Source organism: Rhododendron vialii, chromosome 8a, assembly GCF_030253575.1.
Source record: "Rhododendron vialii isolate Sample 1 chromosome 8a, ASM3025357v1".
Taxonomy (NCBI): Eukaryota; Viridiplantae; Streptophyta; class Magnoliopsida; order Ericales; family Ericaceae; genus Rhododendron; species Rhododendron vialii.
The window spans coordinates 6,385,190-6,409,398 of NC_080564.1; the positions used below are offsets into that span (position 1 = coordinate 6,385,190).

General features: G+C 39.9%; 4 protein-coding genes across 5 annotated transcripts; all 4 read left to right on the plus strand.

Moving 5' to 3' along the window:
* Positions 1-545: 545 nt before the first annotated feature.
* LOC131336351 (probable pectate lyase P59) lies at positions 546-5,569 on the plus strand. Of its 2 annotated transcripts, none has more exons than XM_058372138.1 (6): positions 546-744; positions 2,089-2,295; positions 2,583-2,964; positions 3,779-4,102; positions 4,584-4,826; positions 5,184-5,569. In XM_058372138.1, exons 1-6 carry the CDS (start codon positions 686-688, stop codon positions 5,415-5,417), a joined length of 1,449 nt encoding a protein of 482 aa, XP_058228121.1. In that variant the 5' UTR covers positions 546-685; the 3' UTR covers positions 5,418-5,569. The 2 variants fall into 2 exon arrangements, with proteins under 2 accessions (XP_058228121.1, XP_058228122.1); XM_058372139.1 differs by having other exon boundaries at positions 577-740; positions 5,184-5,566.
* Positions 5,570-6,389: 820 nt separating this feature from the next.
* LOC131336354 (probable pectate lyase P59) lies at positions 6,390-9,918 on the plus strand. Its single transcript, XM_058372145.1, has 5 exons — positions 6,390-6,734; positions 7,061-7,352; positions 7,853-8,242; positions 8,885-9,127; positions 9,376-9,918. Exons 1-5 carry the CDS (start codon positions 6,559-6,561, stop codon positions 9,598-9,600), a joined length of 1,326 nt encoding a protein of 441 aa, XP_058228128.1. The 5' UTR covers positions 6,390-6,558; the 3' UTR covers positions 9,601-9,918.
* A 1,211-nt stretch (positions 9,919-11,129) lies between these two features.
* On the plus strand, positions 11,130-13,414 carry LOC131336355 (uncharacterized). The gene has a single exon (XM_058372146.1). It carries the CDS (start codon positions 11,199-11,201, stop codon positions 13,221-13,223), a length of 2,025 nt encoding a protein of 674 aa, XP_058228129.1. The 5' UTR covers positions 11,130-11,198; the 3' UTR covers positions 13,224-13,414.
* Positions 13,415-18,440: 5,026 nt separating this feature from the next.
* On the plus strand, positions 18,441-23,880 carry LOC131336356 (plant cysteine oxidase 2-like). Its single transcript, XM_058372147.1, has 5 exons — positions 18,441-19,124; positions 20,556-20,674; positions 21,243-21,378; positions 22,164-22,385; positions 23,317-23,880. The coding sequence occupies exons 1-5, from the start codon at positions 18,908-18,910 to the stop codon at positions 23,439-23,441; spliced, it is 819 nt and encodes a 272-aa protein (XP_058228130.1). The 5' UTR covers positions 18,441-18,907; the 3' UTR covers positions 23,442-23,880.
* Positions 23,881-24,209: the final 329 nt, after the last annotated feature.

Below are 24,209 nucleotides of genomic sequence, written 5' to 3' on the forward strand. Positions count from 1 at the left end.
ATTGGTGAATGGTGATACTCCTAGGTGTTGTGCACTTATTATCGGGCCAAACCCGGTTCTGTAATTTGAACCTTCTTTCTTGTCAGCTCGTTCAATCAGGATCCACGAAGAATTTCAAGTTTATCGTATCTATGCGATCAAAACGCATTTGTCTTGAAAAAAACACAATAGCTAGAGTGATTTCAAAACTAAATGGTTACGGATGTCCGATTATCCTAATTATTTTTTAAGTCGCCTTCCTCATGTCGAGTCAAAAAAGACAAACGATTCAGATATGAATCCAGAGTACGCCAAATTATGGAAGCACAACACTGAACCTGACCCAGGGGAAAGTAGGAGAGAAGTAGAGAACTATGACTAACAGCAGCCAGATCCAAGCCTACAACCTCACTCGATTTGTGGGGGGAAAAAAGGCCTAATAAAGAAGCCCATACTGCTCATGTAACAGCCTCATAAAGGTCTGTATAAATAAGCTAGTAGTAATAAACACATCAGTTAAGAGTTCAGATCATTTTCCAACAGTTTTAAAGAATACAAAAGTAATTGATGAGAGAGAGAATTCCCAGTTTTTTTTTTCAGTATTACCAAAGATAATTTTGCTTTGATCGAATGAATCAAGTTGACATTTGCAATTTGCAGGAATGACACTCTAGCTAATTGACGATGTCAACAGCTTCAAATTTCAATGGGGTTTGGTGCCTTCAGATGTGAGAAGCTGTGGATTATGCTCTTAATCCAAGGTGGGTATAGACTCTTCCTAGCTCCGTGTTATTGTATCACACAGAATGTCTATTTGTTTTCCCGCTGACTATTTCATCTTTGGGGGGAGAAATGATAATTGTCATTTTCTTCAATCCGTGGAGATTATCGTTGCTAGGTCTTGGTCGTGATATCACTTGATATACGTACGCGGAAAGAGGGACTGTATGTACCCACGAATTGGTTGTGGTTAAGCCATGATCGTCTTTTTCAGATAAAAAAAACTTAATGCTAATTAACGCCAAATTGGCGTAGACATTTTTTGATTCGATTTTTAAAAGTTTGGCTTTCCTAACCTGTTACGTACTTAACTTTTTGAAAAAAGTATATTGTATTAAATTAGTTGTAGTTAGCAGTTAAGCAGTGTTAATACTTGTGGGTATGGTATTTGGGTAGGTTAGTTATCCTATTTAGCAAGTAATGAGTTAGTAGGGGTTATGTTTTCTTGTATATACACCATTTTGTGAATCAATGAAAAGGGAATTGAATGTTATTAGAAAGTCTTATATTTTGAAGAAGATGTCTGGTTCTCCTCAATCAGAGCCAATGAAGGTCTTCTCCTTCGAAATGGGACTCTTCTCTCCCCTCTTTTTTTTTTGTTACGAGAAAGTTCGTAACATAACCAGGCTTATGAATTGCTCAAAATGTAGTATTATTATTTTTTATTTGTTTCAATTTTAAAACATATCACTCGAATTTTCAAATAGAAAGAGATAAACAATGGTTCACTGTAACCATGGTTGCTGAATCAAAACCCTTGCAACCTTTAATGAATGTCCCTTTATTGTCATTCCGAGGATCTGAATTTGTGGTTGCTAGGCGTTCGCGAAATTTTTTGACTGATTCTTTGCGTCGAGGGAAAAAAAACAAGGATAAAATTTAGGGTTCAATACAGTCATGAGTCAGGGGCATATCTCTAAAATGACAACTCTTTGACTTTTTTAATTCAAACCCTTTCCAACTAATTTCACAATAACCTGACCATTTTATTGGCAATTGTAGTATTTCTCATGACCCTCTTAATTCGGACAAAGCCATGCAAGTCTAGCTGTAAAGAAGACAAATATAGGGATTCGAATCCTGTCTTTCCCCAATTCTCGTTTCGACTTCTTGTTTTAGACACTTCGCTGAAACTATTTAAACAGCTCTCTTGGACGTATAATCAAACAACTCGAGATTCTAATTCGTTGTGTCGCAACCCGATTCTGTGACACGAATATGTCCCTTGCCTAGGAATTGTTAGGTCGGCACCAAGGGGCTCGAGCTCGACCCTAAGCCATTTTGGGTTACCAAATTTACTCTACCCTGACAATTGAATTGGTAACGAAGGATACGAATCGAAATGGAGACAACAAAACTCAATTGGTTCGCCTTGTTTTTCACCTTTGCTGCATTGCTTCCAACCCTGATGGCCAACATTGCTGATTTCGACGAGGTGTGGCAAAAGCGAGCTGAGGAAGCGAGGGAGGCCGCCCTCAAAGCCTACGTACCAGACCCTTCGGAAGTCACCGATACCTTAAACAAAGAAGTCCACAGGTACGCGATAAGACATTGTTCTCCTTTCGCTAATTCCGTTTTATTTCTCAACACTGAACGAGTAATATCCAAGAATTGGCGATACGAAGCAATGATATAAGAAGAGAAAAACCCCGGTGACATGCATCGTTTTCTATTCTTCTTTAATTTTAAACCAACCATTTCATTTCCAAAAACGCGGCCGTCTAACGACATCATTCTGGATTGACTTTGAAAACAAGAAATTTGTTCGTAAATTGGAATATAGTGTACCATATGTAGGAATTTACGCACATTTTGTTGTGCAGGACTCTGAGGAGCATCACATACATGAGCAATGCCACTGCCTTAATTGAACATTTGACAAGCAACAACACCACCAGGAGGCACCTATTGGGTAAAAGAAGGTACACCGGTCCATGCTTGGCCACGAACCCAATCGACAGGTGCTGGAGGTGCCAACGCGACTGGCACCTCAACCGCAAGCGGCTAGCCGATTGCGCCCTTGGGTTCGGCTACAAGACCACTGGCGGCAAGGCCGGAAAACTCTATTGGGTGACCGACAATTCTGACGACAGCACGAACCCCAAACCCGGGACCCTCCGACACGCCGTGATTCAGAAGGAGCCGTTGTGGATCGTTTTCAAGCAGAGCATGAATATTAGGCTGGCCCAGGAACTCATAATGCAGGTAAGGGCAGAGCAAAAGGTTTCTTTTGCCCATAAAAAAAAGGAATGACTTCGGTGTTCCCGGTCATTTTGAGGACACCGTAATTTTTGACGTAACAAAACCATTATGAGTATAACCAAAATTTATTACAAGCATAACAAAACCATAGCAAGGCATAACCAAAACCATAGCAAGACATAACTTATTTGTTATGCCTTGGTTGGGTTTACTTACGCTTTGGTTGATTTTTTGGATATTCCTTAGATATGCCTTATTTGGGTTCTGTTATGCTTGTAATTGATTTTAATTATACTCTTAATGGTAAAGTTATGCTAAAAATTACGGTGTTCCCAAATTGACCGGGGACACCATAGTATCATCCAAAAAAAAATGGCAGCGCAACCTTATGGCAAATAGAGTCAATTAGCCCCGTTATGTTTTGAAAACTCTCACTTTTAACCCAATTGTATTTTCAAATCGCCCCAGCTAAATTTTGATCATTGGCCCCCTAACGTGTTCAAAAATGATACTACTAACAATTCTTTATGGGATTCTAATATAGTACAATTCTGAATATTATTTTTGCCAAAATTGAAATATTACCCCTCATTTTATTCCCCCTTTACATCAACTCCTTCATTGACTCACAATTTCATCCATATGTGTGAATTTTCAACCTCTTTTTTTCTTTCTCCCTATAAGATCTTCCAACATGTCCGCTTATTTAAGTTGAACAGACATGTTATTTAAGTTGAACTTTTCACATTGTTGCCGGTCAGGGAAAAAAAAAAAAAAACTTTTCACTTTGTTGAATGAAAGTTCCGACGCTATGTAGGGGGACAAAACAATAGATGGGCGTGGGGCTTACGTGACAATTGCAAATGGAGCCGGGATTACAATCCAATTTGTGAAGAATGTGATTATTCATAACATCAAGATTAAGAACATTATGGTTGGAAGTGGAGGATATGTTAGGGATGGTGTTGATCATTTGGGTATAAGAACACGGAGCGACGGTGATGGGATTTCCATATTCGGATCGTCCAATGTTTGGATTGATCATGTTTCCATGTCTAGGTGTATGGATGGGCTTGTTGATGCTATTGAGGGATCTACTGCTATCACCATTTCGAATAGTCACTTCGTCGATCATAATGAGGTACAAATACCAAGTTTCGCGAATCTTTTTGGCTCATCTAGTGAATTATTAGTTGTTCGAAGGCTTAGAATTGCAATAGAGACATCACGCTTGATAAAATAAAATAAAAAGGATCTCAGTCGCCTCCATTTCGTTTTATTGAATAATGTAATAATACCTGTATTTTTTCCTTTACCTCAAGTTTCGTCCTTGTAGTCTTGTACTATAGATTGGCTCAATTTTGACCCTGATTCTTTTGTGTCATTTTGGTCCAACCAACAACGGTCGATGGCCATATTTTTTCAAGAATGCATTTCGTGTCTGTGTGTGGTCCAAATTAAATGTTTTATAGTGGGATCAGAACCACATCAAATTTGAGCACACTCATTGTTTTTTTTGTTTTTTTTTTTGGTATGTGAATTTGGCATTGTTCTGTTAAATTAATTAAGGACAATGAAATTGTTGGCATTAATATCAAAGATGGTAAATTGGGTTGGCGCAGGTGATGCTATTCGGGGCACATGATTCAAGCTCAAACGACAAGAATATGCAAGTCACAGTTGCATTCAACCATTTTGGCAAGAGGCTAGTGCAGAGAATGCCCAGGTGCCGGTTGGGATTGTTCCACGTCGTCAACAACGATTACACTCATTGGGAAATGTATGCCATCGGAGGCAGTAGCAATCCTACCATCATTAGCCAGGGCAACCGCTTCATTGCCCCACCCAACCCTAGGGCAAAAGAGGTATTAAAAAAAACGCTATGTCCATGTTCGTTCCCTTAATTTGGTTGTTATACAAATTCAGCATACATTTAAATGTTGTTGCAGACAATATTGCCCTCTGAATTTGTGACAGAGAAATGAAAACAATCTATTGTTTTGCATCTGATATTGGAGTGAAGAAATATCGAGTGATGCAATTGCCCTCCCGTCTTCAAAAATCACACGTTTACCGACACTTTTTAAGAAGTTTCAACACGCACTACATAGTTATTAATGTACTTGTGTCGATATCTTATATGGAGTATAAGGGTAATAGGTATATTTTTTTCTAGGCAAGCAGGATCACTGGTAATTGTTTTTGTTTGTGGGATGGGATAGGTTACAAAGAGGGAGACTACTAAGGAAGTATGGCAGAATTGGACATGGAGATCAGAGGGAGACCTTATGATGAATGGAGCATTCTTTGTGGAATCTGGAGACCGGAATGGGGCTTATAAGGCCTTATCAAGATTTGAGAGCAAAGCCCGTACAAAAGCGCAGCCCGGGACCGCGGTCGCGATGATCACACGCTTTGCCGGCCCGCTTGCTTGCATCCCCAGAAGACCGTGTTAAAATCTGAAGAATCTGTAACTCGTTGTTGATTCGAAGTGTAATTTTTACTACACTGTAAATGAGATGAGAATGTATTCAAGAAAATGAAGTTGAGCGGGCTAGCTAATGTATCAAATATGTTTTATTTTTGCCAACTCTGGTTTGTGAGTAAGCATACATCAACTATACCATTTTAATTTGTCATACAATGTAATCCAAGTATTTTCATGTGACATTTTGTAAACTTTGTTGGTTTGAATAGCATTTCTCATACGTACATGACGTGGTGATAGTATGATATACGCAATTTTTCACAGTCGAATCTTTGAGGTCATCATACTCTTGATAGGTTGATTTATAGTAGAAAATTGCCACGTGTCCTGAACTCGATACAACTCCCTCGACAGCTAAGAATTTTGCCAAAATAAAGCGTAAACACATGCATGACGTGGTGATAGTATGACACACCCAATTTTTCACGGCCGAATCTTTGAGGTTCTGTTTCATATAGGAATGTTTCATATAGGAATGATAGTCACCTTCATATTATCACAAATTTATAGCCTAGAGGGATGAAAAAAGAGTACAGAATGCACCAAAATACAATACATAAGATAGCTACAAATGCAGTGCATGTGCTTTACAACGAAAATGATACTCCTATATACGTCGCCAAATTAATCATACTATTGTTATCCGTCACATAACGACATTGCCAATTTCTCTCACTCCCGTATTGCAATAAATACTCACACTTGATAAAAATAACGACCATTGCTTCACTATTGAATTTGGGTACATTTAAAAAGATGTTTGTCTATTGTAAATTGGTAATGACTTGGTCAATAAGGGTATATAACAATTTTGTCACCGTCAATTTCCTATTTTCACGCAAACTCCGCTCTATCCAACAAAATATAGGGTCTCCCTCGTTTCCCGTCCGTCATGGCTTGTTTTAGAATCCTAGGAATAGTATTTCAACAAACCATTGCCAAGACAAGCTAATCACTTCATTTGAAACTCCCTTAAAGCCAGCATAATGTCTCTCTGAGAATTGAAGTGGGTCTGATACGGTTTGGTCTAGCAAGGTCCATGCCCGTATCGTATCAAGGTTCGAACCCTAGACCTTAAACCGTAGCCAGGCTCACTTCAATTTCTCAAGATGCAGCCGAATTGTCTCTTCGTCTTATTTTTCACATTTGCTGCAATAATTCCAACTCTCACGGCTCATATTGGCGATTTTGATGAGGTATGGCAAAAGCGGGCCGAAGAAGCAAAGAAGGCTGCCCTTGAAGCCAACAGCCGCAACCCTGCTGACTTTAACCAACACTTTCACAAGTGGGTCAATAATTTGATATCATTTTCTCTTGGCTTATCATTCTTTGTTTTTTAACATTTGTAAGAGTCCAATCATCAAAAAGGAAATAAGTGCGCGACAGACACAGATATCTGGTCACAAATTCGTACATCAACGACTTTGGAACCATCTGACGCACTTGAGTTTCACGATGCACGTGCAACCCACACGTCCAAGTTTCAACATTCAGACATCTGTGTTTGGACCATTTTCCTTCAGAGCGTCTCTAATCCAATACTTTATTTTTTACCTCTATTTCTCTGTTGAGGAGTGTCATTGACTCATTGTGTGCATTTCATGGTGGCAGGGCTTTATCTAACGGCACCCATTTGGCAACGAACGCCACCACTACTAGGAGAAGCCTAGTTATGAGGAGAACGTACAGGGGCAGATGTGTGGCCACCAACTCAATCGACAGCTGCTGGAGATGCGACCCGAATTGGCATCTCAACCGTAAGAAGCTGGCGCAATGCGCCCTTGGGTTCGGCCACGGCACCACCGGCGGCATGGCCGGAAAGTTCTACGTCGTCACCAATCCTTCCGACAACGATGTCGCCAACCCCAGACCCGGCACCCTCCGCCACGCCGTCATTCAAAAGGTATTTCGAAACCCGTATGATTGCCCCAATAAGAGTTTGATTACACTAGAAAGTTTCAAACCTGATATCTAGGAGAGGGAACAAACCCCTAAGCCTACAGAATGGACTTGCATGAATAGAGGCGAATACGACTTTAGAATGACTTGTTATGCCTCGACCTCATTATTTTCGCTCATTGTTTCTTTTCTTATATTCTTGAAGGGTAATTTTATTCGTGGCATAATTCATGGTTTCTGTGATGGAATCGGATCCTCCTCGGTCTTTAATTTGGGCTGGACGCGTCAGTCTTAATCTAGATCGTTCATTGTTGCAATCAATAGTACGGATTTACTCGGAGACCACCTGCAGCAATGGACAATCCGGATTTGCACTGTCCTGAAACCTAGACCGGAGAGAGATCCAAACCCTTCTCTTATTCACATATTCAAACTTTCTCGCTAATTTGACCCTTGTGTTCTCTATTTTGCTATGTTTTTTTGGTGTCAAATCCCCAACAAAAGGAGCCACTATGGATCATATTCAAGACCAGCATGACGATCACGTTGAAGCAGGAGCTGATGATGCAGAGCCACAAGACGATCGACGGTCGCGGAGCTAAGGTCCACATCGCTTACGGCGCGGGCATCACCATCCAATTTGTTAGGAACATCATCATTCACAACATTTACGTGCACGATATTAAGGTGACTTATGGGGGCATGGTCAGAGACTCCGTGGACCACGTCGGGTTCAGGACGGTGGCCGATGGAGACGGGGTTTCGCTCTTCGGGGCTTCCAATGTTTGGGTTGATCATCTGTCCATGCACAGGTGCGCCGACGGGATCGTTGATGTTATCGAGGGTTCAACTGCCGTCACCATTTCGAATTGCCACTGGACTGATCATGACAAGGTAACCTGTGTATTTACTATACCTCATTATAGAGTTGTTTGGCTACGAACAAAATGTGGAGGGAGCCTAGAATGAATCTGCATGGTGTGTTATTGATGAAGTTGGAATGTTGGATGCATTTTTGAAGCCGATTAACGATCTTATGATTATCCAATTTCAAGATGAGCACGGTATTTGGACCGAAAGTTGATCTGAGGCGAGCTGTAGAGTTGCTCACGTTATTGCCGGACATTGCAAGAAGTCGCTCATTTCTTCCTTTGGAATTGGCCCAAAAACCGTCATTTTAATTTCTTGATGGAATTAGCGCGGTGTCATATTACAAATCTTCCGGAAAAAGCTTAAATTATTAGGAAATGAGGCTAATAGAGAGTCGCGAGTCTTCTGTCCCCAAAATCCATGTTCATCATTTCCACTCCAGTCTCAATTTCCTGATTTGAGAATTACGAAATGGCAAATTGCGAGGCTAAATTGTATGGGTTGAGACTTGAGAGTGCATTTGAGACATGCCTAAGATTTTGCGAGGCAAATCATAATTTGCTTCAGAAGCTTAAACTATAACATCTTAGCCTGATGATATGTATAAAGTTATCTAGCACTTGACAGTTACCAACGCTACCTATGTTTATGCATGGTGTGGTGCAGGTCTTGCTATTCGGTGCCCGCGATAACAACATCCAGGATGACTCCATGCGTATTACGGTTGCATACAACCATTTTGGAAAAAGGCTAGTTCAAAGAATGCCGAGAGTCCGATCAGGAATCGTCCATGTCGTGAACAACGACTACACCCACTGGGAGATGTATGCCATCGGCGGAAGCAACCATGCTACTCTCATTAGCCAGGGCAACCGGTTCATTGCCCCAGACAGACCTGAATTCAAACAGGTATTGAAATGCTAAGACACAACGCAGGATGACTTCATTAAGATGAAAATGAGGGACCTATTAGTACTTACTACTATAAGTTTTGGCTATGCGATCTAGATTCTCCCATTTCTAATTTTTTTCTAACTTCCCTCTTATAGTGTGAGAGCAAAGGGATTCGGGACAAGAAAGCTCGAATGGTTTTAAGTGAATAACGAAACACAGTCGAAGAGTAGAACCTGATCTTTCATTTGTTTTGAATTGTACAGGTTACGCATAGGGATGCCCCCGAGTTTGAGTGGAGGAAATGGACATGGAGATCGCAGGGAGATCTGTTCGTAAACGGCGCCTTCTTCGTTCAATCTGGAGATCCTAATGGGCCTAAAAGACTGGGAACCCTTGACCACGTCCAAGCGAAGCCTGGGGCAATGGTCAAGAGACTGACCCAATTTGCTGGTGTCCTCGGCGGTTGCAGACCCGGCGTTGCCTGTTAAGTTTGGAATGTTTGCGAACAGATTTTGCGAAGAAAAATTCGCAAGTTTACAGTGTTGATAAGATGAGAAGCAAGGGAACAGAAAAGGAGGGCAATGAAGTGAGGAGGGAGGGAAAATGAGTTGCCACAACATAACTCTTTGTAGTAATTTTATTATGTGGTCCAATGGCTCTGCCCAATTTGTTTGTTTAGGGAATTGAGAATACAGAATTTTGTAACAGACAAACCTTTCTTTTTCTTGAAGATCAGTGATAGATAAACTGGCAATGCCATTTTTGTAATTACAATAAAGAGATCTTTTGTGTGATTTTGTTCTGAATTGTTGGGTCTCACTTACCGCTTCTGGTAACCGAATGTGAATGTGAATCAATCGACGACCACACCCATGTTTACACATTCAACGTATAAGTGCACACACACCTGGTACTCATGTGTGTATAAAATGAGTATAGCTGTAGAATAACTGTCAAGATTATTATTTTTTTTTTTTAACAGCAAATTATTATGTTCGTTACGCTAACATTTAAAAGGGGGCATACAAAAACAAAAAATAGAAACGAAGATTATCTACCTTTTGGTCCCTACCAAATATATTAAGTTTCGAAATCCTCCCTACAAAAAAATTACGCTTAAATTGAATTCTTAATATTTTGCGATTAAGGATTTACGCGTAAATTGAATCCTTAATATTTGACTTCTTATGTAGGTATTACATGTATTTAAGATCAGGTTGTCTCCTTGAAAAACATTGCGGTGTTTCTACCATGGACACGTATCGAAGTGACAAAATCTAAACACAGACACGTTCAATTGTCCAATGCACATAAGTTGTACACATCAACATAAGATCTTTGCACTTTAAACGATTTCTAACATATCTATATCTGTATACTTTAGTCTGTGTTCATAGTACTTTTGCAGCGATCGTCCATTTCTACAGATCCAGACGAACGTGAACAGATCCGGACACAAATATATTCAATATAATCCGATGAAAATAGCTCATACCCATTAGATACGAGATCTATACTCATCCAACGATTTCGGATAAATCTGTACCAGAATGAACTTTAATAGTACGTGTCTCACAATTTTTGCGATGACTAGGGTGTTCAAAAACAGAAAGTCTACACACATACAATCTGTGCACAGATTGTGCACGAATTTTATTGTGGGGTCCATCATGGGTCTCATACAAATCATCCGAGCCGTTCATTAAATGTAAAACAATTTTTCAAAGGTCCCCGTAAAAAATAATCTCAATCCGATACCTATAGGTGCTCAATCCAATCATATAACTTTCATTATATGGAAATCTGAATGTAAAGTTAGATGATTGGATGAACCACTCATAGGTATTGGATTGAGCTTATTTTTTACGGGGTCCCTTGAAAAAATGTTTTACATTTAATGAACGGATTGAATGATTTTTGTGGAACTCTTAATGGGCCCCAAAATAAAATTTATGCACAATCTGTACACAAATTGCTGTGTGGGTAGCACAGTTCGTTGAAAAAAGGGACTCACATCCCTGCTTTGAACTGTGACTCAGTTCTAAGTACCTCTCTCAGCAGGCCTTCCCAATCCCCACCCAAAAAAATGCTCTCCGCCACCGCCGCCGCCGTCGTGCTCCTCCTCCTTCTCCAACTAACTCTCTCCCTCTCCGCCCCAATCCCCGGCCTAGACTCCTTCCTAAGCCAACAAGCCCGCCTCGACCCACAAGCCACCAACGACTCCTTCCTCTTCCTCCCCTCCTCCCTCAAGAAACCCCTCTCTCTCTCCTCCCCCCACCTCCCTCCACCCGCCCCCTCCTCTCTCCTCTCCCTCTCCCTCTCCGTCCCCATCACGATCTCCCTCGTCGGCCCCTCCTTCCCCTCCTCCCCCCCCTCCCTCCTCCACTCCTTCCTCTCCGCCTCCGTCTCCTCCGACCACTTCCACGTCACCTCCCCCTTCCCCCCCAACACCCACCAGCTCGCCCTCTCCCACTCCCTCCACCTTGACGTCTCTCTCTCCTCCCCTTCTCTCTCCTCCCTCCTCTCCCAGACCCTAAAATCCGAAATCTCCAACACCCCTTCCTCCCTCCGGTCCCCTCACACCCTCTCCATCCCTTACGCCTCCGTCGACCAGATCATCAAACAAGACTTCGAGAAACAGAAACCCGTCCGAGGGTTCTACATCTACATCCTCAACCTGGGCCCCCAGTCCAAGCCCTACGCTTACAACTACGGATCTGGGGAATCCTCCCCTGCTTTCAGCAGATGTACGGGGACTATCTGGGCCGGGAAAGATCGCTACTTGTGGATCGATTTGGCTGCCGGGCCGATTGATTACGGGCCGGGCCTGTCCGGCGACGGCGTGGTTCCCACGGGCGAGTTTCACCCTCTTATGTCATTGCACGGTCGACCCAAACCACAGAAAGCTTTATTGGCTGATCTGGCTTCATTGGTTTGGAGTGCTTATCAGGTACTCATCGTGCCTTCTTTGAGAATTCCAGTTCCTTTTGAGAGTTCATTGATTGTAGAGTTCATTCATGTATACGCGAATAAGGGTGGTAACACGGTCGGTTTGGACTTTAAATCGATCGAGAAGACGTTCATGGACGAGGTCAACGAGGGTGGGTTGTTGTTAGGCGATCAGTCATTGAGTTTTAGGAAATACGAGGTGGGTTATTCCGATTGTTCTATTTGTTCGTTGGCCGTGTCTAGGGCGATCACGACCTACACTTCTAGGTACTTGTTTGATAACTACACCTTGATTGTGAGTGAGTACTTGGATTCGAAGCGTTTGCATCACGTGTTGTCGGAGTCGGCTGAGGAGTTCAGGAGGGCGGCTAGGTTGCCGGAAGAGGATTTCGGTAGGGTTCTTCCGGTTTATGTTTTCGACTTGGATTACAACTCGATACTGTTGCTTGATCGGTACCACCAGTCTGTTTCGTTCAAAGACATGGTTATTGCAGTCCGGACTAAGAGTACTCAGACCGTGAGTGATTATAGTTGTAACGGTCGTCATGTGTTTACTCAAACGAGGGAGCTCGAGAGGCCTCTTGTGGGTTCCATTTTACAGAGTATGTGGGGGGTTTCGCCCACTCATCTTACTTGGAGCCCTAGGCATAATGACACTTTGGTGGATTATACATGGAGCGTTGGGCAGACTCCGTTTGGACCATTTTCGGAGATTTCGTCGCTGTCTTTTGTGCAAAAGGATGCAGCGCGGAGGAATGTCCTTTTGACGTCGTTGAATTACAGTATTTCCAGTGCCATTGAGGTACTTGAATCTGTTGCAGCACACGGTGGGGAGAGAAAGCTTCTTAAGCGGAGTCAACAAACGGAATTTATACAGAGGTGGAATTTGTTCAAGTACAAGATTGACAGAGCAGTTTCTGCCTTGTCGCATTTGGATTTTGAGATGGCTTTGTATTTCTTGAGATCTTCTGATTACGACATGTACGCGATCCACTCTCTTGTTTACCAGGCGTCCCAAGATATCGAGGCATCTCTTGCTTGTTTCAAGGATCCTCCGGTTCCGTGGGCATCGGTTTCAATGTCTGCAGTAGTTTTTGTCGCAGTCGTTTATGTTTATGTGAAAAAGGACAAGTTTTTTAGCAACAAAAGAAAGCAGTTTTGAGATTCTTAAGCAACTGAGGATTGTAATTGTTGAACATGATTTGGCAGATGTATTTCTTCGGCAGAGCTGAGTTGGAAGGTGCCTTCATAATCAGTTCCTTAGAAATGTACCGTAGTTTAATTAACAATTTGACCTGTGTTCATTTGTTTTCTGCTTCTTATCAATGTCAGCTTTACGCTTTAACTTCGCAACGGATGATCTTTAGATTTTGAATTCATCAGCAACTTTCGTGTGCAGTAATGCTGATAACAATTTCAATTTCTTAGATAGATGACACAAGATTTATATAGCTATTTGGTGAAGATTGCCCTTTAAAGAAAAAAACATTCAAAACTATTAGATCTTATCCCACATTGATTAATTATTGCCCAGGCTAATATATTCACCTGGACAGTCTCTTCTGACATTGTCAATTAATTTTGAGTTGGATGTTTTAACATGGTATCAGAGATAGACTTTGCTCCATTGTTTGTGCCTTAGGTGCATCTTATTTTCTTATGATTCTTATATTATGGATCCTTCGTTTACCTGTCCACATGCGAGTTAGGAGTCGGACATGCAGGAGAGTGTTATCTTGTCCACATTGATTCATGATTACCTCCCAAAATAGTAGATAGGCATGGATGGTCCCTTCACTCTTGTCAATTAGTTTTAAGTTAGATGCTTTAACAAAGATCTTGGAGTTCCTTCAACTCTTAACTTTACTTCCACGGGTCCAGCTGCTACCAGTGCTGACTGCCAATGTCTAATAGGAATTTGGTGAGGTTGTTTGACAGGTTACAGATACAGATGTTTTATTCTACTCAAACGCGTATAACATTCTGGTAATGTATCATGGAACCTGGAAAACTGTTCCATAGTTTCTTTTTCATGTTCTCAAGTTGACCCAGATGCATGAGTTGTTAAAAAAAGGTGTATCCCCATACAACATTCCATTGTTTTTCCTTTTTTGTTCTAACTAGGTGTATCCAGATAATGTTCAATCGATTTGGTTTATTCTTAGCAAACTTCTCTTTAGTCCCTTTTAGTTTCATTTTGCTGATAAAGAGCTCTCACGACGCACAGAATTGATACAAGTTTAGGTTTCATTTGGGCTGCACATGACTTTGAGTTGAGAATGCTTATTTGCTTTTCTGATATCTTGACATCCAAGAGTAACCCCCTAGAGCTTCTGTGTTTGGTCTATTTTGTTTTTGGGTAACTGAAGAAATTTTATTAAAGAGCAACTAACAAGAGGAGGAGCCTATATAGAATACAAGTAATACCAGGCAAAGATCCTAAACGAAGGAAAAGGGGTCTATACAGTAAAGAATCAGCCTAAGTAGAAAATTCTCAGTGTTAAATCTGCCAGGTATTACAGATAAAGAAGATAGAGCTGTAGATTTGACATTCCTACTTTGGGTAGGCTTAATCCTCACATCAAATTTAACCTGACCGATGATGGAGGAAGGCGGCCGTGAATGCCTCTGAAAATTCTGTTGTTCCTCCCTTGCAAAGGGAATAAAACCACAGCAGCTAGAGCAAGTCTCCTAAGAGTTCACTAGGGAATCCTTTCCCTTTGAAATGGGAGCAAAACCAGTCAATTTTCTGTGACCACAGAGAGGGAACAGTAGGAATGCAACTTAAATTGGCTATGGCAGCCCAAACATGCTTAGAGAAGAGACACTCAAAAGAAGAGATGATCTAGAGATTCATTGTGCTGGTTGCAGGGAGTGCAAATAGTGTTGTGCGGTCTATTTTACGTCTGCCAGTCTTTTACTATCTTGTAGATTATATTTGTCAATCTAATTAGCAGATTTTTTAGTTGAAGCTGATTAGCTGCGGTGTGTTGGATTTCCCTTATGGTTAATTTACTCTGTGGAAGAAGTATTCAGATTTATTAGGAGTAGAGTTTGGAAAGCAGATCTCAGTCTCAGTCAAGTGGGTGTTTGGTTCCCTCTTTTTCAACTTCTCATTATCTCCTTTTCCCATTTTAGTTGTTTTGGATGGGGTGTTTGGGAGGTGCATTTTGCATTTTGCATTTTCCCATTCCCATTATTGCATTCTTGTTGTTTGGCTACTCCATTCTCAAAACTCATTTCACAAAACCCATTCTCTAATTTTGACAAAAGGAGCAAAAACCAAGAATGACCTCCCAAGCTCCTTTTCACCGTTTTGCCTTTTCCCATTTTCTGTTGAATTATCGAAATACCCACTTTTCCTCCTTTTATTTACCATTTTTACATCTTTTAACACAATAAAAGGCCAAGGGCAATTTGGTAAAAAATCAATCCATAATGCATTTTCATCATTTATCTACCAAACACTACTGCTGTTCTAAAATACATTTTGCCCATATTTTCCAAACACTCCTTCATATTCCAAAATATATTCTGACCATAATTCAAAAAGTTAAAAAACTGAAAATGAAAAGCCAAAAAGTAGGCTCTGAAACACTTATATCTTTCCAAAACACATTGTGTGTACAGAAATGTGTTTAGAGAGCAAAATGTAAAAAGAGGCCAAGAGGTGTTTTTTCCATTCTGCGATTAATACTAGCTTTTGTTCTAGCAATGTACAATTACCAGACTACCCACTCCTTTATTTGACGTATACTAAATCCATCCCTCGCAGTAAACACGTTTCTGTCCACAGAAAGTTTTGTTAATGTAGTTTGTTAATTTGGAGTTTTGTGGGTATTTCTTTTCTTAGAAATTAATTCCGGGTTGGAGTGTCTTGGAAATCTAAAGTTTTGTGTTCGATTTAACTAACAATTTAACAGGTATTACACCTTCAGAACAGGGTAATATTGATGAGAATGGGATTTGTTTCTCCCGTGACACAGAATGCATCAAGTAGCACCTGGGACCAAAGTTATCAATACCGTACCGGCCAGCGTACCGTTTTCACTACTGGAATGGTACGTACCGGTACCGGGCTGTATCCCGGTACCGTTCCGGATTTACCGCAATTAATATTATATATATATATAATATATATCTACCATATTTAAGTATAAACATAAATAAAATGTAAAAAAAAAAAGAGAGAGAGAGGGTAATTTTGTACCGGCCGGAACACCGGAATATGTCCGGAACAGGCCGGTATAGTCCGGTACACCCGGTATTGGCCGGAACAGGCCGGTATTTCAACCGGAACGGAACATGACTTTTTGTGTTCCGTTTACGCACCGGTACGGTACGTACCGGCCGGTACGGAACGGATTTGACAACTTTGCCTGGGACGGAATCTATTTCGTGTTCCATTATATGGATAATTTATGTTACTTGAGAGTCGGGTGTCGGGTCTTGGTATGTGTCATTGTATAATTTAAATTAGTATGTACAAAATGATAAAATTTCTTACTCAGGTGTAGGTTATGTGCACACAAATTAATTTGGAGCCAAGTTCGGAGATGCTAAGGTGTGTTTAATGCCCAATTCGATTGATAAATTACATGTATCCTTGGCTACAACAAAATTTATTGATATTTTCGCGCTCTCCTTTTTTTGTCATATATTTGTCCTTTTTTGCCTTTATTCCACAGGTCTTATCTTTCTAAGCATCAAAAAGAGTAATTAAACACAAATATAATTCAAGTTCACATGCAGATAGCAGGACAATGAAAAATGTCAAAACGCGTGTGGATGTATTTTTTCGGTTTTTTTGAGCGTTGATTATAAAATTGTTCGATATTTTGATAAATATTACTAATGTACAAGTGCATAAATTTTAAAATTTCTTTGATCAAAGTTAAAGATCTCAATAACTTATTTAAAATGGTACAAACATTATTTTTTTATAATTATAGAAGTTTCATTACTTTTCAAAATTAATGCTACAGAACCTTCGAAGGGACGGACCGACGGAGTAGGCAGAATAAGGCCCCGTTCCAGAAACCTTCTTAAAAAATAAGCAGCTTATTTTACATTTTCAAACTCAAAAATAAAGTAAATGAAAAATATTTTTTTAATTTTTTTTGCATCGTATAAAAGATCTCATCGAGATCTTCAAAACAAGATCCATATTGCATATTTTTATATTTCAATAAGCCCATAATTTTTTAGTTTGAAATTGTCTTCTTAAAAAATACTCTATAAGGACTTATTTTTGATTCCGAAACGGAGCCTAAAAATCCCCACCCCTGAAATTGCGTTGCCTGAGTGGAATGACATTTGTGACGTGGGCACGTGGCTAAATATTTATTACTAATTAATTGGTAAATTTAACTAACACCCCCTGAGTTTTTCTTTAACGACAGATACCCTCTTCACTTATGAAAAATGATAATAAACCCCCTATAGTTTCAATATTCATTTCACAGACACTCATCAACAACTGTTCGACCAAACACGTGATTAAATCATACAGAAGAGGCTTACATTGGCTAATTTTCCCACCTTTTGATAATAACTCTAACGAAAAGACTTTTTCTCCATTGACATAATTGTCCTGATTAGAAAATATAAAATTCATTAATGACTTTTTTTGGCCCTTTGAACAAATTGTTTTGGTCAAAAGAACTTTTTTTTGCCTTTTCGGTCTAAAAATATTTAATAATTGAGAGCTTGTTATTGTCTATTCTATTACTCCATCCCTCCGTTCCATTTTCATTGTTCATTATTCTGTTTATATCTTTTATGTCTTTTGTCTATATCTTTTAGTATGGATCTTCAAAAATATACAATATGTATCTTATTTGATAGATTTCAATTAGTCCTATAATACAAAGTTTTCAAAATTATGAAAAAAAATTCAAATTAAAAGATATAAACAATTAAAAAAGGAAAATGATATTGGCACTCCAAAAATTGATTCAGACACTCCAAAAAAATAAAGGAAAATGGCTTGGAATTACACTGATTTTGGAATGCTTGCATCAATTTTTAGAGTGTCAATATTATTTCTCAAGGCACGCAATTAAAAAATGAACAATAAAAATGGGACGGATGGAGTATTAAAAAGGACAAATGGATCAATATAAAACAATTTTGGCTAATTCTACCAATTGTTTGTTCAAAAAATTCTTGGTTTGATTGTCGATAAAATGAACATTGAAACCCCATTGAATTTATTGTCATTTTTCATACATAAAGAGAGTATTTTTTGTCATCATTAAAAAAAAGTCTCAGGGGGTGCAAGTGAATTTATTAATAAATACAGTACTATACTTTAAATTATTTAATCGGAACGCGAGAAGACAAATCTAAAAGCCGGATGGGATTGGTTCAAAATCCGCCGTTGGGAAACCCAGCCCATTGGAATTTCCAAACATTGGCCCCTGGTTTTCCCTCTCCTCCAACCCCCCACTCTGTAGAAAAACCGACTGAGTCTCTCTCTCTCTCTCTTAACCCTAGCCTCTCTCTCCATTTTATACCCACCTCGTTCCATCCCTCCCCATCCATCACCTTCATCCACAGATGCCAAATTTCCCATCTTTCTTTTCCTCAAGTACAACTACCGTAACCTAGTACTACCTACCTTTCCAAGAACACACAAACAAGTGTACCCTGTTCGTGTCCTTTACTCCTCATCCCAGAATTTCACAATTTTCCGATCTTTCTTCGCTACCCAGATCGTAATTTCCCACTTTTATAGAAAAGAATTGGATTTCTTTATTTATACTCTGGATTGGGATTCCTCTGTTTCTTGAGGGAGTTCTTTATTAGTTTCTTTTTGGAGATTTGGGTTTTTGTTAAGATTGAATGGGAATAGAGAAAACTGTGGCTACTCAAAAGGGAAAAGAGTGTTTGCAATTGTCAAGCGAGACGAATAGCAAGTCTTCGAAGAAGAACCGCCGCCGGCAGAGGAAGATGACGGCGATGCAGAGGCTGTATGATATATGTAATGAAGTATTTGGTGCGGGTAGGCATGGCATTGTTCCTCCCCCAGATGATATCCAACGGATTAAATCCGTGTTGGGTATGTGTTTTTTTTTTTTTGTTCAATTTGGTTTTTGGCTATTGCTCTGTTGTTTCAGTTCTAGATTTGCTTATTTGATCGGAACGGTTGAATTAGCCCAGTGGTAGGCACGGTGTACTTTCATTCATTTGACCGGGGTTCGAACATATCTGAATACAACTAACATTATTGACATTCGCCGAGAAAAAAAAGTTCATAAGTAAATTGCTTTAGGCATTGAACTATTTAGTAGGTCACAAATGACTATTTTAATTCTTTCCAAGAGTTATTCCAATGAACTAAACACGAATCGGGCTCTCGTTCCCCATGAATGGCGATTTGCGTTTACTTCAATTGGGTACGTCTCAAAAAGTTGACTAAGACGAATTGGTTTGTATGTCTTTTCGGCAATGACGATTATAAATCTCACGCAGGCGATTTTTGTGTGATTTTCTTTCATTCTCTTCGCTTTGTCCCATAGTGGAAATTGTTTCCATTTGACCCGTAGTACTTTGATTCTTGAAGCTTTTAGTACAAGCAATATGGTATATAGTGAGAGTAAGTACAATAAGCCCAATTTGACAGATTTGTCGAAACATTGAGGCCTTGTTTGTTGCCAGAGAAGCCACCAAACCGGTGCAGTAACATGTATACTTTTTTATAAAGTGTCAGCAAGTTGAAAAACGACTTTGATAAAAGTGATTTTGGCACGAATGCGTGGGCATGCCCTCATCTCGAAACACTCAAGTCTAAGGCAAATGGCCATCATGATACTTTCTATTTTTTCATTTTGGCTCAATGTACTAGTGGTCAATCATGCCTTTTAACTCCCTGCAATTGGAACTCGCGTTTTCGTTTCAATTCCTTTTGCATTCCGGTATATGTGGCTATCCCATATTATATTCCCTTTGGCTGTGACCATGGATGCAGTCGCGGGCATGCTCAAGTGCTTCTGTGCGTTTATGCTAATAAGGTTCTTTTGAGATTTTTGATAGGCCTAAGTTTGTGGGCAGTCGCGTAATGGTTGAGCCACCTTTGCGAGTGTGCATGTAGAAGTCTGGGGCAAATGATCCATAATTATACTGTTGTCGCTTAAAGCTTAGGTTACTTAAATGTTGAACTAATCTCCCAAAAACTTTTGGAAATTTGGATCACTAAAAAATCTAGGAACAAAATTCTGGACACAACCGTGTTTGGAGTTGTCTGATGTATGTGGGCCCATGTTCATTGTACTGCTCTTGATGCAATTTTGTTTTGAAGTTGTGTTCCTGGTATTGCTCTTTGCATTACAATAATTTTGTGTAACTACAAGTTGTCTCCTGGAAGTTCTTTTTGGCTTTTTGAAGTTTTGGTCCTGTAGTTTGTTGACTCTTGTTTTGGGGGTTCTACATCTAATCACCCTTTCGTGTTTTTGTACTTTGTGCTAAAGAACTTGGTTGTTCTCTTGTGTAGATGGAATGACTGAAGTGGATGTTGGTCTGAGACCAAATATGCCATATTTCCGAAGGGCATCAACCGATCAACTTCCACAAATAACATACCTCCACATCCACGAATGTGACAAGTTCTCGGTAGGTACATTTGAGGTCATTTCTTTGTATTAGCACAGTCACCATGAGAAAAAAGCATTTGCCTGGGGAAAGTCCCACACTGGTAAGGGAGAGGGGTCCATTAATGGAGAGTGGGGAGGGGTATAGTCTAGTTATTGTGCAAAGTGAATGCACCCGTTAGATAGGATTAAGGGTAGAGTTGTACAAGTGGTTAAATATGTAAATCTAGAAACAAAACCATGAAACCCTCAGAATACTCGGTGTCCAATTTTGTTTGTACCTATGTTTCGGTGCAAATTCAGCTATTGGTCACTTGAATTTTCACATGATACAAAATATACAGGAACATCGGTACCGACTAGAGACAAAATTAGGTACAGAAGATTTGAGCTCATCAAGAGATGCTATCACGTGACATTTCTTTTCAATTGGAGTAGTTGACCAGATATTGTGCAAAACAATAAAAAATTATACTGCTTGAAATTCTGTACATCCCTATTGAAACAGTAATCTTCTGTTTCAAAATCCCCCTCCCTTAACTCAGTTATGTATCTTGCCTTGAAGGAGTCCTGACTACGTTGCATTGCAGATTGGGATCTTCTGCTTGCCACCAATGGGCATCATCCCGCTTCACAATCACCCGGGAATGACAGTATTCAGTAAACTTCTCTTTGGGACAATGCACAAAAAATCATTTGACTGGGCAGTTGATGTCGGTTCTGACTGTAAGTTTTCCCGTTCCTTGTACGTGTTTAAGTTTTCCCGTTCCTTGTTCGTTTTTGTCTTCAAACCTTCTTTTCTGATTGAGGTGATATAAACATCGCAAGTGGAAAATCCATGTGTTTGTCTCTGTTTGGTTTTGACGAAAAGCGACTGGCCTTTCCTGATTGCGGTCATAGAAACATCTCAAGTGGAAAATCCAATGGATTGTCTCTGTTTGATTTTGACTAAAGCGACTGGCCTGCTTGGTAACATTGTCAGTTTAAAAAAAAAGGTTTGGAAAGAACAGGAAATTAATTAAAGTATGTTTTGTTGAAGAGTTGTGCGGAATGGGAAAGGAAATTATGGAGAAGGGATCTTATCTCATTTGTGATAGAGTGCGAATTCTTTAACCGTTAGGATAGTCTCAACTACAATTTTCAGTGCCCCCCCACTCGATGAATGGTGAAGATGATTCTCACTAAATTTAGCGTCGTAAAGACACAACTGAATAGAATGTTGTACGAGAGGTCATCAAACTACAAGGCGGCTTTGTTTCACTTTTATGAAGCTTGAATGCAATAGCCTTTCCTTGGAATGCTCTTTTCAATGTGTCATCATTGACCAATTTCTATGAATGGTTATTCCATTCCTTCTTTAATCCTTCTGGAAAACCAAACTTCACCAAAATCATTATGTTAAATCCGTTGTTTTCATAGGCATCATTTCTGGGTTTTTTCCCTTCCACTCTCCTTTCCTATTCGTGAGACAAACTTGACAGCTCACAGTAAGTCTTGTTTGTCAAATGCAGCCACGCCCCCTCCTGGATTGCGGTTGGCGAAGGTCAAGGTCGACTCGGACTTCACGGCTCCTTGCGATACCTCTGTACTTTATCCAGCTGATGGGGGGAACATGCACTGCTTCACCGCGGTGACGGCTTGCGCTGTGCTGGATGTGTTGTGCCCACCTTACTCTGATCCTGATGGAAGGCACTGTGCCTACTACCTTGACTTTCCCTTTTCCAGTTTCCCAGGTACTTTGCATCATTCTTTTACTTGACCTTTGGGCTTTGGCTCAATATAAACTTTGGTAAATAGGAATATTTTAGGCCATATCTCTTTTAAATCTAGACCGAGAAACTCGTGTTTCCAAAAATTCAAGATTCCAATGCAGTCTCAAAATTCCACACGATTACTATGCCTTGTAAGATGTTGGCTGAGGATTATATTGTTCTCTAGAACAAGAAAGAAAAGAGAGAGACTATAGAAAGAAAGACCTAGCCTGTAGAGGCTGCTTAGATAATTTTTTTGAATACGATTGCAAGGAAAGCTAGTTGAGAAACCGGCCTCTGGGGGGTTGCTTACCTGGAAATTTTAATTTCATGTGATTTCCCAATTAAAATGCTTAATAGTTAATTCGATCACTTGTTCGTGGGATTCCATACCAGTTGGTTTTAGCTTGAGTACCACTTATTTTCATCACAAAGTATTTATGATGCGCAATCGTGGGTGCCCATCATCTTGTCTAAGGGAATATTGTATCCATGTTGACTTTCATCATAAAAATTCACAACATTTAACACATGAATGGGTAGCAAAGAACCACACATGGCTTAACAACCACCACATATGGCTTCCCAAGAAGGTGTAATATTTTCACCTTATATTTTGGTTGATGAACGAGCACGATGCATAGCATTTTCAAAATCACTCATTGCAGTGTCTCCCATCGTAACATTTGCTCATTGAGTTGAAATGTGTGTAGACTGCCTGACTCGGACACGTTATCAAGAAAATTCACCAAAAAGTATCTTAGTATTTTATGATTAAACACGTCATAAAGTGTGCGGGCACCTTAGAACTTTCCGTAGTTGTGTATGGAAATGTGCCTTCCAAGGGGGGCAAGTCTTCCTTGTTCTTGGCATGAAATCCTGATTGCCCATTTCTTTACTTTTGAATACTCAGTTGATGGAGCACCAGTGCCTGATGAGGAGAAAGAAAGCCATGCCTGGCTCCAAGAGAGAGATGATCTAGAGGACTTGACTGTAGTTGGAGCACCGTACAACGGCCCCAGGATTGTGGAGAGGTGATACAAAATCAGTGGGGAAAATGTATTTGTTTCCCAAAAAGAAAATGTTTTCCACTGGGGTTTTTTTTTTTCACCTACCATGTGTCTATTTAACGACCCGGAAATTTTTCAAAGAATAAAGGGGTCTGTTATATAACATACCAACATAGAAGGTGAAAAAATTCATCGCAATGTTTCAGTAGCGGTTCATAGCAGTTTCTCATGAAAAACTTTATACCATCTTTCATCCCCACTTATTAGCATAAGAATTTGGTTCCTTGTAAGCTTTTTTTCCCTGTTCGACGGTTGTATGTAAATAATCTGATAGAATGAACAGAAAAAAGTGACGAGCACTATAAAGCACGGGCGCTTGTAGAGACGTGTCGTATTCTTCAAGTATGTACTCTATATTCTTATTGGTTATCATACTAGTGAATACGCATTCGATTGTACGTTCAAAATGTATTCCTGTTGGATTTTTTCTCCTTCCTATTTAAGCCTATCTCAGTCTGAGTTTTTGGTACTGACCTGCTACGAACCTTTTGTATGACATAGCAAAATTAGAAATGAGGTTCCTAAACAAGTGTCTAGTTCCTAATATTTTTATTTTTTCGTCAAGAATTGGAAAGATTCTCGCTATTCTTGAATTTCTGCATAATTTGCGTAATTGCATTCATCAATGAATGTATTCTAGTTGCATCCATCACTCTTTCTTTGATTCTGGATTCTTGTGCAGCTATGTAGAATACGTTATCTCGTATTCTTATAGTACATGCTTCTAGTGGCATGT

Excerpts from the sequence above, each read along its gene's own strand:
- LOC131336354 (XM_058372145.1), top strand. The coding sequence starts at position 6,559 with ATGCAGCCGAATTGTCTCTTCGTCTTATTTTTCACATTTGCTGCAATA. Across the intron at positions 7,353-7,852 it reads GCCACGCCGTCATTCAAAAG|GAGCCACTATGGATCATATT; the intron begins GTATTTCGAAAC and ends CCCCAACAAAAG. Across the intron at positions 9,128-9,375 it reads ACAGACCTGAATTCAAACAG|GTTACGCATAGGGATGCCCC; the intron begins GTATTGAAATGC and ends TGAATTGTACAG.
- LOC131336356 (XM_058372147.1), top strand. The coding sequence starts at position 18,908 with ATGGGAATAGAGAAAACTGTGGCTACTCAAAAGGGAAAAGAGTGTTTG. Across the intron at positions 21,379-22,163 it reads AGTTGATGTCGGTTCTGACT|CCACGCCCCCTCCTGGATTG; the intron begins GTAAGTTTTCCC and ends TGTCAAATGCAG. Across the intron at positions 22,386-23,316 it reads TCCCTTTTCCAGTTTCCCAG|TTGATGGAGCACCAGTGCCT; the intron begins GTACTTTGCATC and ends TTGAATACTCAG.
- LOC131336351 (XM_058372138.1), top strand. The coding sequence starts at position 686 with ATGGGGTTTGGTGCCTTCAGATGTGAGAAGCTGTGGATTATGCTCTTA. Across the intron at positions 2,965-3,778 it reads CCCAGGAACTCATAATGCAG|GGGGACAAAACAATAGATGG; the intron begins GTAAGGGCAGAG and ends GACGCTATGTAG. Across the intron at positions 4,103-4,583 it reads ACTTCGTCGATCATAATGAG|GTGATGCTATTCGGGGCACA; the intron begins GTACAAATACCA and ends GGGTTGGCGCAG.
- LOC131336355 (XM_058372146.1), top strand. The coding sequence starts at position 11,199 with ATGCTCTCCGCCACCGCCGCCGCCGTCGTGCTCCTCCTCCTTCTCCAA.